The sequence below is a fragment of the Clavelina lepadiformis genome, chromosome 5 (genome assembly GCF_947623445.1).
Source record: "Clavelina lepadiformis chromosome 5, kaClaLepa1.1, whole genome shotgun sequence".
NCBI lineage: Eukaryota > Metazoa > Chordata > Ascidiacea > Aplousobranchia > Clavelinidae > Clavelina > Clavelina lepadiformis.
In genome coordinates, this window is record NC_135244.1 from 1,531,704 (window position 1) to 1,548,992 (window position 17,289).

At 37.6% G+C, this 17,289-nt stretch overlaps 1 protein-coding gene and 4 non-coding genes across 7 annotated transcripts; 4 read left to right on the plus strand and 1 right to left on the minus strand.

The window, feature by feature from the left end:
- The first annotated feature begins 591 nt into the window (after positions 1 to 591).
- LOC143459652 (NFX1-type zinc finger-containing protein 1-like) lies at positions 592 to 14,123 on the plus strand. Of its 3 annotated transcripts, none has more exons than XM_076956871.1 (21): positions 592 to 2,042; positions 2,759 to 2,887; positions 4,378 to 4,488; positions 4,934 to 5,127; positions 5,336 to 5,483; positions 6,401 to 6,494; positions 6,713 to 6,840; positions 7,028 to 7,179; positions 7,646 to 7,780; positions 7,973 to 8,160; positions 9,111 to 9,270; positions 9,451 to 9,590; positions 9,862 to 10,031; positions 10,121 to 10,214; positions 10,348 to 10,475; positions 10,705 to 10,884; positions 11,807 to 11,951; positions 12,133 to 12,262; positions 12,511 to 12,661; positions 12,886 to 13,018; positions 13,276 to 14,123. In XM_076956871.1, the coding sequence occupies exons 1-21, from the start codon at positions 2,002 to 2,004 to the stop codon at positions 13,321 to 13,323; spliced, it is 2,799 nt and encodes a 932-aa protein (XP_076812986.1). In that variant the 5' UTR covers positions 592 to 2,001; the 3' UTR covers positions 13,324 to 14,123. The 3 variants fall into 3 exon arrangements, with proteins under 3 accessions (XP_076812986.1, XP_076812987.1, XP_076812988.1); XM_076956872.1 differs by having other exon boundaries at positions 12,889 to 13,018; XM_076956873.1 differs by having other exon boundaries at positions 593 to 2,042; positions 4,955 to 5,127; positions 13,276 to 14,121.
- A 196-nt stretch (positions 14,124 to 14,319) lies between these two features.
- Positions 14,320 to 14,391, minus strand: Trnat-cgu (transfer RNA threonine (anticodon CGU)). The gene has a single exon. It is a non-coding gene; the product is annotated as a tRNA-Thr (tRNA).
- A 412-nt stretch (positions 14,392 to 14,803) lies between these two features.
- Trnat-ugu (transfer RNA threonine (anticodon UGU)) lies at positions 14,804 to 14,876 on the plus strand. The gene has a single exon. It is a non-coding gene; the product is annotated as a tRNA-Thr (tRNA).
- Positions 14,877 to 15,405: 529 nt separating this feature from the next.
- Trnav-cac (transfer RNA valine (anticodon CAC)) lies at positions 15,406 to 15,478 on the plus strand. Its single transcript has one exon. It is a non-coding gene; the product is annotated as a tRNA-Val (tRNA).
- Positions 15,479 to 15,815: 337 nt separating this feature from the next.
- On the plus strand, positions 15,816 to 15,889 carry Trnan-guu (transfer RNA asparagine (anticodon GUU)). The gene has a single exon. It is a non-coding gene; the product is annotated as a tRNA-Asn (tRNA).
- Positions 15,890 to 17,289: the final 1,400 nt, after the last annotated feature.

Below are 17,289 nucleotides of genomic sequence, written 5' to 3' on the forward strand. Positions count from 1 at the left end.
GTGCAATAACCTTGATTGTTGAAATGTAAAAAAGATAAATAGTTGACCGTTAAAGACGTGTAATGAAATGGTGATTTGTCGTTCCTTTGCCTGTAAGAACGACCACTTCAATTACAATGTTTGTCTGTAGAATTGCTTAATGTCCTCGAAATGAAATGAGTCTCAGGTCGTTGTTTCGCTTCTCTTAATCTTAGAATCAATTGTACACCTCGACAACTGTATAATCTGGTTATATTGAAGTTTCATTGAACGAATAAATCAAGATAGAACATTGTGACAGCAACAGCATAAAGACATGTTGCGGCGTTGAACGTAGAAACCAAAAGGGACTGAATGAATCAAAATGCACGCACAGTAAGAGGGAAGCATCGATTACGTCACGCAGTGTTATGCTTCGCTGATTCGATAGACGAGAATTCTATGTCGTACACAATTTTATGTTATATTAAGTGATATATTTATCACAGACGGTATTTTCCCGAAAACGAAACTTGATGATGTTATTGGTGACCAGTGGGTAGTTAGCAAAAGCACTAAAGCAGGGTTTTCGAAATTTCGAGTGCCGGAGGTGAGATTTAATATAGGCTATACGCCGCTATAGGCTAGCGAAAACCCAATTGAGCACGCGCATGGCAACAAGCCCAGGTTTTGTTCAATTTACATTGGAACACGAAACTAGTGAGTGAAAAAAGTAAAAGAAGGAAAACTAACAGCTCGCTATTTTTGTGCGTGCTAGGCTACTCACCATCATGGTCGGTTATTAGTGATGTAAGCAGAAAGCTAATTATTTGTGAATTCGAGATATGAAAAAGGACCAACTTTTGACATCATCATGATGTTATCGTGTTATGACGTCAGTTTTCTTCTTGTTGGCGTCAGAACACGATTACGTTAGGCTTGGCCTATACTGACGTCGGAGCAGAGGCAGATCCCCTGCTGGAAAGCACGGCTATTTTCGAAGAGAAATCATGAAGATACAAATATTGGCGTGATGGCGTGCACTGAACTACAGAAGCTGCAATTTTTTGTTTGTTTGCTATAAATTGGCAGGAAGATAAAAAATTCGTCGTGCATGCTCATGCACTCTCATCTGCCACACTTTCTACCATGGACATTGATCAATGAAATTAAAATTTTGTAGGGCTGATTTTATATCGATTGCAAAATATCGATTTGTCTGAGACAGATTCAAGAAAGATTTCGATATGAATCAGTATCATTATTTTTATGGTAATAATGGTCCCCTATGACAAATAAATGTTTCATTGTTGTATAGTTGTGTGAAGTATAACACAACAACCATATATGCCATAAAGACCGAATGCACTAACGGCTGTTGTTACTACATGAGCGAGGTATAATTGAAGATTGATAACTTGTTTTGCTTCTGCTTCGATGGTATGAGTTCTCATTTCTCAAACAGCGTGACTATGCTGTTAGTTGCTTAAATTCTGTCCATACATTTTACTAAATGATAAAGTTCCCATTTTTATTGTCAGACACAAAGGCTTATGTCTTTGGGCAAAGCTTACTGCTGTTACATTGCGCAGTAGTAACAAGTGAAAAGGAAAGATTGCAAACATTACATCAGTATATATAACAGTCACATCAGCTCAAGGTTGCGTAATTTATCTGTACGTCATTAATGAGAATTTAAGTTTGTTCTGCAGTTATATCACAAGATCCCAAAATCAAATTTCAGCATTTAAAAAGCAACCTATGACTCATGACATAACCGTCACACCCCTGTGTCCAGACTTGTATTGTTGTCACTTGATCCTTTTAATTTCAGGTGGATTTGCATTTCTGCAATCTGCACCAGACTATCATGCAGACTATACCCAAGACTCAACACAACCAATAATCTAAAATAAATGATATGATACAAACCGTTGTGTTTTATTATTGTTGTTATTTACATTTTTATAAACTTTTTTGTTTCAAAAACTTTTAATAATATATACAGATGATTAAATAAAGAAATTTCTGGTTTTAACAAAAATGAAATTGAGTTTTGGAGGGGGAGGAAGCGAAAGAGATAGGTGCGTTTTCTTATTTGGTTGCTGGAGCATCTGACAATGTTTGATGAAAATTTACTTAAATATTGCGACATAGAATTGCTCTTCGTTAAAATCACTGTTATATCTCAGACTAGAAAGCACGGTACTGTTTGACGACATCTTAAGGGTGCACGGCGGCCAAAATAGGGGTGCTAAATGGTACATTTTGTAGTTTGGTGCTATACTGCACGCAAAGCCCTTGGCCATTATTTTGGCGGTAAATATTCGATTTCTAAGAAAGGGGGGCACATAGTGCTTTTTACAACTAATAAACAGAAAAACAGAAGAGTTGAAATGAACGTCTCGATTTTATGTTTAATTTAGAGATCGCCGGACGTAGCAAACACAAACCACAAAAATGTCAAAATTGTAGTTGCCACGCTTTCCACTATATTTCATGACTTCATGCGTAATTAGTCATTGTTTGTGAAATGTCAACAATTTATTCCAAACTTTGGTTAAGTTATTTTCATCGTTGGTCAACTTAAGTTGTGCTAAACTGAATTAAACTAAACTTGTGCTTGTAAAAATACAGATGATACTGACACTGTCTATAATTACCTGCATGAATAAATATTGTAAATAGGTCTATTTAAATTATAAAATTATGTACGGTAATTATTTTAACAAGTACTAGTTTGGAAATACAGTTTAGCAGAACATTGTAATATGACAGCACATATAACATTATCTTGCAGTGGGCAAAGGAAGAATGTGCTGTCATTTGAAGACTCGGTTCTTGGTCCTCGTACCAATTTTTTGGACTCTGCAGCAGCGTTTGGACGAGGTGGTCGTCGCCAAGCTAATACAACCAGTCATAGTTTATTGTAAGGATTTAATGCAGTTTTAATTGCATTGCAATGTATTTCAAAATATCATTAGAACTTGGAATGTTTTTGTATAATTTTCAAGTAGAAATAACTTAAATCAGGTGAATATTTTATACATTGGCTTATTTCATTATTTCACCGGAAAAAATTGCAACTTCAGAGCTTTTATTCACAGTTTCTTGTTAACGTAACTAAATGTCATTATGTAGCAACCTAAACCTAACCTAAATCTACCTTCTAATCTGAATTTAACTTCGATATAAACTCAAACAGCTGAAATCAACATGTTGTATGGCTGTTGCCCTAACACAGTGGTGACGAACCTGCGGCCCGCCAAACAATTTTGTGCGGCCCACCAAACGATTTGACAAACGCCCATACATGCAAGGCATATAGGACTTATAGGAATTAGGGTTGCCATACCGTCCGGAAAATTCCGGACATGTCCGGAATTTAGGGTTAAATTTTGCGTCCGGGAGGAATTTTAAATTGCATTTGTAATGTTTGTGTTTCTTGCAAAATTGTGTGACACCACGTTAGGATGGTCAAAGCTGATATTTACGACAGTGGCATAACAGTAATTTGCCTCTTCGCCACGCCAGAAATCTCTGGCTTATGATAGACTTCCCGTAGAGCAGTAGGGCAGGCAAGGACTGACTGCAGGATATGAAGATTTTCAGCAAAATCTTGGGTGCACACGCAAGTGCAGTGCACAAAAATTCTCAGACACAAAGAAAGTGTGCACTTAGGTGCGTAATTACACAGGAATGTACACAGTTTGATTTATTCAAACTTTATAGGTTAGTATACAAGTGCATCACAGGATGCTTTTGCTTACTAGACTCCTACTACTCATATCGTGACATCATCTGGTCATTATCATCATCATCGTGACATCATCAAACTCGAGAGCTTTCGCTCTCAAATGGTTATCTGTTTTCGGCAGCACGTACCTATGCGAACAGTTCTTTTCTAAACTGAACATTACAAAAAGTCGTTACAGGTCGAGGTTAACAGACGAAAATCTTAGTATGCAGTTGAGAGTTGCTACATCGTTGGTTCAACCTAATATTGAACGCTTAGTCAAGAGAAAAAATTTCCAAAAATCTCACTAAGCAAGATTTTATGTTTCAATACTACATAAAATAGCTTCAACTGTATGATTCGCATGGGATTTTTATTACTTTTGTTTGTTGTGCCTTATTGTTGATAAGCTATTTCTAATCGTTTATAAAAAAACTACATAGTCATATGACTTAAAAGTTGTGCGGCCCGCTTACTCAGCTGTAAATAATGAAGTGGTCCGCGACAGCGAACGGATTCGTCACCACTACCCTAACTTGACCACCTATCTTTAACAACAAACTGTGTGACCTACTTACGGAGAAGTTGTCTCTCTGTAATTATATATAAATTCCCAGACTTGACATTTCATCAACTCGCACTGTTTACGTCACATTGCTAAGTTTCTTTTGTTTGTTCCATAGAAATCATATAAGTTCAGGAAGAGGTCAAAGCAACAGAGGATTCTCGCACGGTGTATTTCAATTGTCCAATCATCATCAAGGAATGGGGTTCGGAGGTCAATCTTTAAAGGGGTAAGTTTATTTTATTCAATTTCATTTTCTTAAATGAATGATTTGTAGCTGAGGATTATATGACATAGAAATTACAAAACCAAACTGAAATTTTTAGAAATTACCGAACTGGAAATTTTTGGCTATTAATCTGTACCAGGGTTGTTTGCCAACTGAGTGGCTGGAGTGAATAACTTTGTATTTTATGCTTTTTCATTTTTTTTTAAGAATTTACATTAGCTTAGATACCGTATATGTTTAATCATATTGATAGATTTTGTTTAAGTTGAAAGTTGATTTTGATTATAATGGAAAACTGGATTCTGTTGAAAACCTAAAATAAGCAAAAAGAATTTTAATTTTTCACTTTCTCAAATTTTCACTTTTCTTCTTTGTTTGTAAAATGGCTTTGTAACTTGAATAATTTTATTTTTATTTTTAATGCGTTCTTCGATGTATTAACCAGAGGTAACAATCATTTCCCCAGAGATGCAGATGAAGATGAGTACGATGAAAGCGAGTATGACCCTCCACCTATTGCACGTGAGACACTCATAGAAATGTTGAGTGATGAGTGGCAACCGCTGCAGATTGCCGATCGATTGTCGACGAAAGAAAGTGGGTTTTGTATCCGACTCGAGGAAAGGGGGAAAGATCAAGGTATTTCAAACCCCCACACTACTTTCATTACAAACAATGGCTGTCATTATTTTTTTTAAACGCGGCTTTCAAAAGACATGAATAAAAAATTAAATTCTTCATAATTATTTAGTTGTAGTGGTTTATGGGCACAAGTTGAGTGTATTGCGTTGGCGAATTTTGTTAAATGTACAAGGACATAATTATCTTCATAGAAATTACATTGCAGAGATGATCCAAACGATATTGGAAGTGGTCGGGAAGATGTGTTCGTGTGAGGAGAGCAGCATAACCATGTACCGTGTTCTAGAGGATCTCATCAACAACCGATTTGCGAATGAAGCGAAGCGATTTTTGTTGGATTTACCACACAGAGGGTAACCAGAGCATACGTGATAAGCCATATCTTAAGTAGCTTGTGTATCATTCACCTTATTCCGAGTTGGCATGCATACGCTGTGGATAAATGTCAAAAATCTGTTTAAACGGCCCACAACACCTTGTCTCTATTAGAAACAGCCATATCTGTTGGTGTAGAAAGCTTAAATAGCATAATGATCTCATAGAAGTAGGATATAGGATGGAATCCAGAGTTAACTTATATTTTCAATGTCTCTACACAAGCTTCGCAAGCATCAACTTGCTTCATAAGGAGTACTAAAATATGAGAAAATGTTTTTTCACCCTTGATGGGTTAAAGTCTGCTATGAAACAACAACGCAATAGTGACATTATATCCACATGCATCCAAGCAATGACAAAGTGCCTAACGACGTAACAGAGTATGGAAAGAACATCCATTAGATTACGCTTTTTATTTTGCTATATACTGATTACAGTATGTTGGGTTAACACAGTTCAGTCACCATCAACTTTCTAGTCAAATAAAAATGACAGTTAATGACACTGAAGTTACTGACAACTGACTGAGTATTGGTGGCATTTGTGGTGTCTAGGCCACATAATATGGTCATTGTAGAGCATACCTTTGCTCATGCAACATTTTTTATTTGATTATTCTCACTTTGTGGCTTCCTCGTTTATTCTGATCATTTTATAGTATTTGGTTTGGTTCCTTTATGGTGCATTGTAAAATATATGGTACGTTCTGATAAATCTCATAAAACCGGCACCATTAGGCTCGTAAACAGCAAGATTTAATTTGATCTGGCATGTTATGTGTCATTCACCTTGCAATCCATGGTTCCTGCAGAAAACAACAACGGTCTTAAATGGTCAACTTTGCTATTTAGTTTGTTCCTTGCACCAGTCCAATGGTTGTTTTTTATTTCAGGTTCAGTCAAGAAGTGTGTTGTGGTCTCATCCTCAACACTTTGCATTTGTTGAAGCATTGGCTGGAATATGACCTTATCGGCTGTGAAAAATCTGTAAGAAATTACTTCATCATTCTTGATTACAGTCATTTATATCACTACATCTTTGTTATAAATATCTCACGGAATGCAGATTTCATTTTGTTCAACTTAATTTGTGTTCTTCCACAAATAATTTCTCATCTTCATTTCAAATGAAAACATAAACAAACCAGGTTTTGTTGTTGCGGACAGCATCAAGTTACTTTTAGATTAATTTTTGCATTTGTTAGGTTAAGTTACTGATCCCGGTAGTGAAGAATGTTGTCGCTACACTTGGCTTGCGCCCACTTCATAATATATACAAAATTATAGAGGAGGTCGACGTTTCAGCGCAAGAAATTGATGATGCAAAAATCAGGTTGGTTTGTGCAAAGATTATTGCTTCACCATTTTATACATCAGCAGAATTAGATTTTTTACGCCTTTACGGCATGTTCCTGGCATTTATCAGACTTGCTGAGCTTCAATTTTGAGCAATTATTCATTTAGTAATTTAACACATGACAACTTGCTCACCTGGTGCTGATACGATCTACTCTTTGCAGGAAGAAGGCTTCAGAACGCTTCAGGCCAGCACCGGTGTTTACCATTCTAAGCAATGGAATGACGAGAGTTACGCAACGAGTACAATGTGAGAACAACAATGAGAAGACAGCTTGGGGTAATTCGACGCGAGGTTTGGAACAGTGGCCACAAGGTGAGGAGAAGTAAGAAATTTTGCAGTATCGGTTTTATCGGTACCCAACCACTCAACTTGCCCAACTTGCCCATTCTACTTACACGTTGTTGATCCAATGAGGTCATAAACTTATCCCAACTACTCTTTGCTGGTGATGCGAATGTATTTGTGATGTCACAATGCTCGATGTATGTTGCGATATAGTTCAGTGAATGGAAAATATTCGCACCAAATTGAAACCAACTTGAGTAACTATTACGTCAATAGGCGTTGTATTTTATATAATATATATAATCGTTGTTGTATAATTGTAATTGCAAATTTTGGTGTGGGCATTTCTGCTAGTGAGTTGTTATTTGGGCGATAAGAACCGTGAGTTGTCCATAACCACGAAAGTTTTGTCAATTTCGAGTAATGTGATATTACTGTACGCCTGCTCCGCTGGAATGTTTCATTTTGTTTGAGAATAATCTTTTCAAACTAGACGCCCGTGACCATATTTGCCCAAACAACTACATTTTAAACGACCCAACTCGAGTTCTCGCCAAATGCCAGGAGCCGTGCGTGAGGTCATGCTGGGCTGGTCACAAGGAATGCCGGAACCAATGCTTTCAGAAATGTCAGTAATTTCTAAATCTCTTTTAGCCGCGGTATGCTTGAAATAGCTGTAGGTATTTTTTAAAATTTGGCAATATGCTTTCGTAGTAACAGTACGTCGAAGTGTGCTTACTTCCAGATTCATATAGTGCGTATATATTTAAGTATATTATATATACAGTATTTTAATAATTTTTCATACAAACTGCTGCAGGCGAATGCGGACGCGCCTGCGACTACAGATTGTCCTGTGGTCACGTGTGTGCCAGACGATGCCACGATGACGACAGAGACCATGACGCGTACCAGTGCATGAAGCAGTGTGAAAAAAGTTGCAAGTACGGACACAAATGCAGCAAGAAGTGTTGCGAGCCTTGTCAGTGCCTTAAGAAAGTCAACAAGGTTAGAGACGTTCGTTTGATGTTTAGTTTTATTTCTACGTGAAAACGTGCTTTAGATGGATGCACACTAGACGCAATTACGTGGTTGCAACGAACGCGCATTTGCACCAGTTTCTATTGCGCAGTTTACACTTAACCCCCTGCGCACACGCCTATGACGTCAAAGTTTATAAAGTATGGCGTCGGTGATAGAATGAAAGTGTACAAACATTCCTGCAAGTTTAGTAGCGTTCAACATTTTAAAGTTTCAAGTTCGTTTTCTTTCTAACCCTTGTCTAATGTGCCTTTATTTCGTCATACTTGGAGCCCAAACATAAAGAGATTTACTTGGCTATTTGGTTAGGAAATAAAAACCAAAAACGCCATGTTTGTTGTTAATTTTGCTCCATTACTCAGGGTCTTTGTTGTCTGGTCCATCCAAGCGTGACCAATGACACTGTTTGATCATGCTTCAGATGCGTGACCACTGACTAGTCACAAGGCCAAGTTGAACCGTATGCGGCGATGCGAAAAAATGACGTTTTTATTCCTGTTCGCTCGCGTTGACCGACCAGAACAACAATTGCGTTCATTGCCCGGTTAAAATCGCACAACGTCGCAAATCAAACTGACACAAATAGTTTTTATCGTTGAAATCGCATCGATTGTAGGTTGCAACCACTTTACTTGGAATAAGTCTTTAAATGTCTATAAGAAAAGTGGGAAAATTGCAGCTCGCCGACATGTTTTAGTCATTTAGTGGCTCTTCTAGCTGTATAGTAATATCCATTATTGTTCATTATCCATGGATTGTTTACCGTGTTTGTATTGAAACTATTGATTTTGCGGCTTGCTACTGTTTGTAGTTTCCCGCAAGTGACTCTTTCATTGAACAAGTTTGCCCACCCCTGGTCTATAACATAAATTATACAAATATTTCATGAAATAGTTTTTTACTTTGTTCACTTTCAGACAATTCCAACCTGCGACCACCAGCAAGTGATGCGTTGCTTTGAAGATCCTTCTGACGTCATTTGTGAATCTCCTTGCCCTCGCACGCTAACATGCGGTCATCAGTGTTCGGGGAAATGTGGTTATCCGTGTGGGGACCGATGCAAGAAAATTATTTCAGGTTGGTTTGACGAAGTTGTAATCCTGAATCTTTGTGTTGTTTATTTAATTTAATAATTGTTTGTCTGGTTTTATAAGTGGTTGAATACCGTTGTTTAGTCTTGGGCATCTCGTCATTAAGTTGTCTTAATACGTCACTGACAACTGTCCATGCTTTGTCATATATATTTGTGTAATTCAGTTCAAGGGAAATGCGGACATCGTTTCATGGTTCCTTGCTCGGAATCTGCAAACTTGGATTTGGGAAAATGTGACGAAAAATGCGCGGAAATCTTAAAATGCGGACATCCGTGCAGAGGAACTTGCGGTTCCTGTTTTCAGGTAAATTTTAGTTTTAAAAATTAATGTACCATAGAAGAAAGCTTGTAAGTGTAACTTGGCCTTATTCTTAATGAAATGCAGCTGTTTGTAAACGCTGGATACTAACATTGATTAAAATATACCAAGTTTGGGATAAAAGCGTCAGTTCTTTTATTTAAACCTGGCTACGGACGCGCACATTGAGATGATGTTGACTTGCAGCAGCCATCAACAAAGTAGCATTGTTCGATACTTCCTTGCAAAGTTATTAAACACATTTCAATTTTCTCAGGGTCGCCTCCATGAAGGCTGCGGGACTAAATGCGAGAGACCTCTCTTCTGTGGTCATCTGTGCAGAGAGAACTGCCCAAGCAACTGTCCACCTTGCACTCAACCATGCAAGACTTCTTGTGTCCACAGTCGTTGCTACAGACTGTGCTTAGAGGCTTGTGTACCCTGCATGTATGTGTTTAGTCTAGTGATGATTATGTTTTGATTATGTTGAATTAATGTAGGCGAGATGACGTGTTGTGCTTTATCATTTTATCCAGAGAACCTTGCCAGTGGAAATGCGAACACTTTCAATGCGGGAAGAGATGCAGTGAACCGTGCGATAGACCGCCCTGCAATGAACCGTGCAAGAAAGTAATTTGATAATTCTATTCTATGACCACAGCATCAAGTTGCAGTGTTTCTACAAATTCTTTACTTTCTCTTCGTGTTGTACTTGTTTGATTTCTATTGGTCATCACGACAATTGCGGAATATTTATAAACAGCGCTTGAAGCGATGTGGGCATCGTTGTATTGGCTTGTGCGGCGAACCGTGTCCGAAGTTGTGCAGGATTTGTGATGAGGAGAAAGTGACCGAGATCTTCTTCGGAGATGAAAACAAAAAAGATTCCAGGTTATTTTTTTGGAAAATTTGGAGCAAGGTTTTTAGGAGAATTTAGAATTTTATCCAATGTTTGGTAAAAATATTTGGTGACTTAAGATGCGAGTTAAAATTTAGTTTAGTTTTTTATGTCAAGCCTAGTTTGTTGACTTGTTCAGGACACAGCTGGGTCCTTGAAATGATATTAGTTTTACCAAGGAACTTGCTTTTATGACAAACTTGGTCGTACTTGTGTCCTCAGATTTGTCGAGTTGTCTGACTGTGGTCATTGCTTCACCTTCGAGGTTCTGGACACCTGGTTCAACCAGACTGACAATGAGAGTAATTCAAAGATAGACATCAAATTAAAGGAATGTCCTCGTTGTAAGACTCCGGTCTGGCGGTCGACCCGGTATGGCCAGTTCGTGAATCGGCAACTTCAGTAAGATTTGGAATGATTGTCACATAATCTTTTGTTTCATCAAATTCATTTTGACATTCTAGCTGTCTTGTTTTGTAACTGCGACATACAGTCAACTCCGCTTAATTCGGACACTTTGGTTCCGCTCTCTTTTGGCCGAATTAAGCGGAGAAACGGCTTTGTCCGAATTAAGCGGAAATCAATTGTTCGTTTCATGGTCATGCGTAAAGGCAGGCAATGCATTTAAAATACTGTACTGTTGCGTAATAAATGAATTGCAGCTGCGCTATACTGCAGTAATTGGCACTGATCACGTAAAACGTCTTCGTTTACTTTAGTGAGCAATCTCACTTTTTCTGCTAAACTTTACTGTACCATTCTGTTCTACAAGATGGACGCAATTGTACCGAAGTAAAAGCGACTATGAAGCTGCCACGGCCTTATATGAGTTCATTGTCGATTGTTACTGCATCGATCGTGAGGATCGTCATTGTTTCACCATAATCACTCATAATGTAATTGCATCTTCTGTTAAAACGAACGAAGTACTGTTTATTGCGTCATAACCTAACGATAGGAATTGTGAACCTGTGTCCGAATTAAGCGGAGAATTGTCCGAATTAACGGGAGTTTTTTACGTTCAATTTTTACTTTTGTTCCGTTCCCGAGCATTTTGGCCGAATAAAGCGGTTGTCCGGGTTATCCGGTGCCCGAATTAAGCGGATTCGAATGTATAACCTTATTGCCACGACATATGCTTTGTCTATGTAAACATCAATGCACAATATTTAACTGAGACCAGCTTTGTTCTTAGTAAAACTACAATTCTTGCAAATGCTTGGAGTAGATTTATCCAGAAATATTTTACAAAAGTGCAACGTTGTTAATCGTAAGGGGTTGTATTTTATCCACTTCGTCATCACCAAACATTCTCACGTTTCAGCGTAATGAATGACGTCAGACGGAAGATTGCGGGAAGTTTTGATGACGTACAACAAGCTAAAGATGCGTTGAAAGCAGCATTTGCTTCCCAAGTGAAGGTTTTATCCCAGTATCCTGGTGAAATGAATAAACTGCGAGAATCAGCTGTAAGTTTTTGTTCTTGTAATCGTCCAAGTTCTGATCTAGAGCAAAGTTATCGTTTTAGTTCATTTTCATTTTACATTTGTTTATCACTGCTGGTTCGAAAGAAATATTTCAGGAGCTTTGCATCGACTGTTCGTCTTTTAACCGCTTGTTTTTATGCTCTTGGTTGTAATCTTATTCCAGAGACTTGCCAGGTCATTGACAAGTTTAACAGTGGTGGAGGCTCAATTCAACTGTCTCGTCAAGCTTTCCAACATTCAACAGGACTTGCCCAAGTTGGGCGACAAAGCCACGACACTTGAAGGCAAAAAAGGTTCGTCCAAAAGACACAAGCTATATCACATAACCATACCGGCTAGCATCATTATAGTGGTAAAATTCACTTATTAAGGTTTTAGTTGACAGTCCCACTGGCCGCCTTGAACGAATGAGAGTGATAAATAGCTTATATCTATATCTTGCTTGGGCATGATCCAGTCCTTCATTTATTTCCACATTTCAGTTTCCAGCTTGTTCTTAACCTTCCTTTTATTCCATGAACATTTATTATGTATAAATTAGGAGTCACCAACCAGATGCAGAATCTTGTGAATTGGCTCTTCCGGGAGCGCTCCTACTTCTCGGAGCAGGAGACGACTGATTTGGAATTTGAAGCTCAAAAACTCACGCTCTCTGTCAAGTACCTGCTGCTCAAGGAAAAATACCAACCAGGGTAAATTTTTGAAGCGTTTAGTGCAGAATTATAATTACTTATTGCGACAAAGACATACTTCGTTATGATTCAGCTTGCGGTACAATTGCTTATCAAAGGTGAGTAATTAAAGTAGTTTTAGGCGTTTTAACTTTTAATATGATTTATTTAAAACCTGTTTAAGTTAATCGTATTCCTTAGATTATAAAAATGTTTTCAATCACAATCCGTATTCTGTAACATAGCAGAGTTGTTGCCGGAACCCAAAACCACATGGTCAAAATTTCTCTTGACCAAGCCAAAAGTATCTTATTCGGGGGTTCCCCTTTCAATCAATCGAAAGCCGACGAAGTAGAAGCCATCTTTGACAGGATACTGGTAAGTGCCGGGATCAATTTTAGATGTATCTGGAATAGTAAGAAATAGCAAATTTGTCACTGGTTACTTACTGATACATATTTCGCTTACAACGGCACACACCGATGTTTCTTGCCGGCTATAAAGGGTCTGGATTCAGGCTGATATAGTTTAGTGTTTGTGGGCTGACTTTGGTCTGAAATACATGTCGTCGTTTAAACAAAATCAGAGAACCGACAGTTTTTCAAGTTTCAACACTTTCTTCACTTGTCCCATAGGTGGCGCCTTCCATACCGTACACTCCCCACCATGGCACAAACGACTGACAGACACGTGGCCTGGAATCAGAAAATCTTTGCAACTTCTTTCGACATTCGAAGTGGATGTTAAATGAAAATTGTTCTAATGAAGTGGCTAGGGAGTTGATGTCAATTTTTTGAACAATTTGTTTTGAATAACCTCAATGCTTTCCAATAAATTTTACCTTTGATTTTTGCTTTTTACCTAATGTCATGATTATTTACCATGCTACCATGTTTCTTCAAAATGGCCGCCAAATCTTCAGGTGTTTGCTTACCGTTGATTAGTTTATAGTTTTTATTTTATTCTATCACGTATTAAATGTAATGATAAAGTTAAATTCAGGATCAAAATCTTTTTCTTATGCAACAACGTTCTTTTTGATATTTAAACTTTGCTGAGTAATCTACCATCATCTATTTCAGCTACTCTGTATTATTAATACTACTGTATTATACTTATTATACATTATTACTAAATTTGTATAACTATTACTATGTTTAATATCATATAATGTACGTTGATGATATCTCGGGTTGGTTTGTGTTATAACGCTACAGAGTTGTTTCAGATTACTGGTTATGAGTACTCGTTTTAATGATGGTTTGTATGAGACATTGAAAGTGTGCTAGTGAATCACATTCCTCGTTTAATATTTGGCTATTTACGTTTTACACATTAACTTATAAAGATTTAGTTGTAAATTAAGTTTTTAGGGACTGAGATTTACCACTGTTTTGTTTCTTATTATTTGGTTTGAACGTTCCAAACGGTCAAATACATGATAAATGGTTGGAATTTTTTGTGAAAAAGATCCAAAATCAATGAATAAAGTCAAAAGACAACTGTATTTGTTTGAACATTCCGATGAAAGACAATATGCAGTGTATTCAAGGGTAGTTGGTTTCAATAAATTAACTATCTTCCTGCAAATGTGTTGCTTTTAGCAAACTCTTGGTACTTAGAAGCAAAATCATCTCTTTCTACTCAAAAACAATGTTCACGAGGCTGTTTTAAATGAAAGGCGCCAGTGGGGTTCGAACTCAGCATCTCCTGTGTACGAGACAGGCGCTTTACCACTTAGCCATGGTGCCATTCACAGCTGCTTCAAAGCGAAACTTAATTCACTTCACATAAATAGGCCTGAATGGCATAAATAGGCAATATGCGGTGTATTCAAGGGTAGTTGGTTTCAATAAATTTACTATCTTCCTGCAATTGTGTTGCTTTTGGCAAACTTTTGGTACTTAGAAGCAAGTTCATCTCTTTCTACTCAAAAATCATGTTCACGAGGCTGTTTTGAATGAAAGGGCAGAGAGTGGTTCGAAGTCGGGAACTCCTGTGTACGAGACAGGCGCTTTACCACTTAGCCATGGCGCCAATGTCAGCTGCTTAAAAGCGAAGTTTCATTCGAAGTTTCACGTCACATAAATAGGGCTGAATGGTTTGGTTCATTGGTTTGAAGTTGCCCGAAATACATTTTGTCAGCTCCCCGTTAGCAAACAAGCCTCTATAGCTCAGGGGTTAGAGCACTGGTCTTGTAAACCAGGGGTCGTGAGTTCAAATCTCACTGGAGGCAATTTCATCAGAGCTTGTTATTTTGTGTCGGTTATAAATCTTTTTATAGCGAAGTAAAAATAACATCGAACAGTAGGGGTATATAAATGTTTATGTTGCATATTTTAACCACAAGAAAGCATCCCATAAAAAAGTACTCACCCCGAGTGGGTGCAATATATCGAACTTTTTGCGAGTAACCGAATGCTCTTATCAATGGTGCCACAGAGACTGGACTTACTAAACCGTAGTCGTGCGAGATGCTGAAAAATGAGAATGGCAATGCAGCGGTTGCAGTGAAAAAGTCTTCCCGAATCTTGTTTTCGATTTCCCAGTCCAAAACTTATTTCCAAAATCATAGTCGTAGTTGATTATATTTATCCATTCAATGCAAGCTTTAGGCGTAATTGCTATTATTATATAATACTATAGGTCTATATTTTCAATGCAAATGTATTACATTTACACGCCTACCATGGACCGGATTCTCGTATCTTCCAGGAACTTAGTCATCAGATTAAGACCTGTTTAAATTCCGTCGTCGTTGTCGTGTTTCCGTAGTGTAGCGGTTATCACGTTCGCCTCACACGCGAAAGGTCCCCAGTTCGATCCTGGGCGGAAACATCAAGCGATTGTAAAGATTTTGAGCAAACACGAAGCTTTTTTAATTTGTACAATGAAGGTGCTGCTTATACCGACATAATCTTAATGACTCGGGTAGTCGAGTCAGTGACTGCATCATCATGTGCAAACACTCGACTTGATTCGAGTCATTTCTTTCTGAACATGTTTCAGCATAAAAGTAATACAAACTTATTTTTCTTTCGTTCAAACACGTTAATAATAAGGAGACATGAAACCTGCTGTCCATGTCTATGCGAGCGCTTATGCTACAGCACAACGAAGCAATTTTGTAAAAGGCGCTGGATTATGAACTTGTTCAGCAACGTAATGGCTCCATGTCTCTGTGGCGCAATCGGTTAGCGCGTTCGGCTGTTAACCGAAAGGTTGGTGGTTCAAGCCCACCCAGGGACGGGTAAAATTTTACTGTGTGCAGATTTCAACAAATAAACATTTATTTTGTAATAATTAATAACAACTCAACTTTAATGAAAGACAAGGTTTGTGCCTTTAATTTCAGGTGCGGGACAATCCCCATAACTTGATAACTCTCAAAAATGGAGAGAAGATAACATTGTCCAATCGGCAACCTGGATTCCCGATGACCTCTGATCCAGAAGCGGATCGTGTTGTTATGACTGTGCAATTCACTGACAATGTATACAAAGTCATTTCAAATCGCTTACCATCGATTGAGTATGTTGTTCCTCTTTGCTCTCGTGCTATTTGACCCATTCATCAAATAGCTCACCATCAATAGTGGTCACGAATGGAAACAGATGTTAGTAAAATGGACAGTCTGATATCGCTATCGAATGTCATGTTTCTACAGTATAACAAAAAAATAACTTAAAAACTTTTTTCAAGAAATGTAAATTGTTTTTTAAGTTTTTTGAAGTTATTGTAAGATGAAGTTCCGCCCATGATTAAACACTTTATCGAACGATAAATTTTGTAAGTAATAAATTGTTAATAGTTCGTTGTAACATATTATCTTTGGCACGTTGTGTTAAAAATCTGCTTCACTTTTGCTTGTGTGTGACGTAATTGGCGACTGCCTGGTATGCTTCTTAGAGAACATATGTTTGGACAATTGATGATTTTATAACGCAGTGGTGATCTTTAAACACGTAAAAAGTTATATAAAGTTTTGTTTAAAATGTTCTGAAATAGAGAAAGATAATTAATCGATGTAAGGTATACAAAGGAAAATGGTTTGCTCTATAAACAATGTTCTTTTTCCAAGATAACGCAAAATAAATTCTAGTTGGTCCGCTGCGGCTGTACTTGTACACAAAGACTTAGCAAGCCTACATAAAAACTTTTACTTTTTGTGGAGTCCATTTTACTTAACAATTCGTTCTAAGAATCTAAGTAGATGCAGACCACGCTATTACGTTTAATCTGTGTAAACATTTCCATTTATAACAGCATTTTCTGTGTCGTCAGAAAAATATTTGTTTTTGTTTTATCTTTTATTCTTTGACTTTCCTCCACTCGTCCTCAATGCGCTAAACCACTGATTTACATACACAGTTAATCTGTAATGCTACATTTGTGTTTATCGCTGTAGCCTGTATACACAACGTCATACGCAATGAAAAGAATGGCATCGACTATCGGGACGTAGGGAATAACCGTATACAACAAAGCAGTCCTCACAGAGCTCACCATAAATAAAATTACTGTTGTATGTAAGTGGCATAAATTTCATAGGTAGCAACATGTACCCTAATAAGGTCATTGAGTTGAGTTTTCCTCGCTTTGGAGCAGCGTTTATGCAGATTAGTTTGTAAAGAGTTTTTTTAGCATTT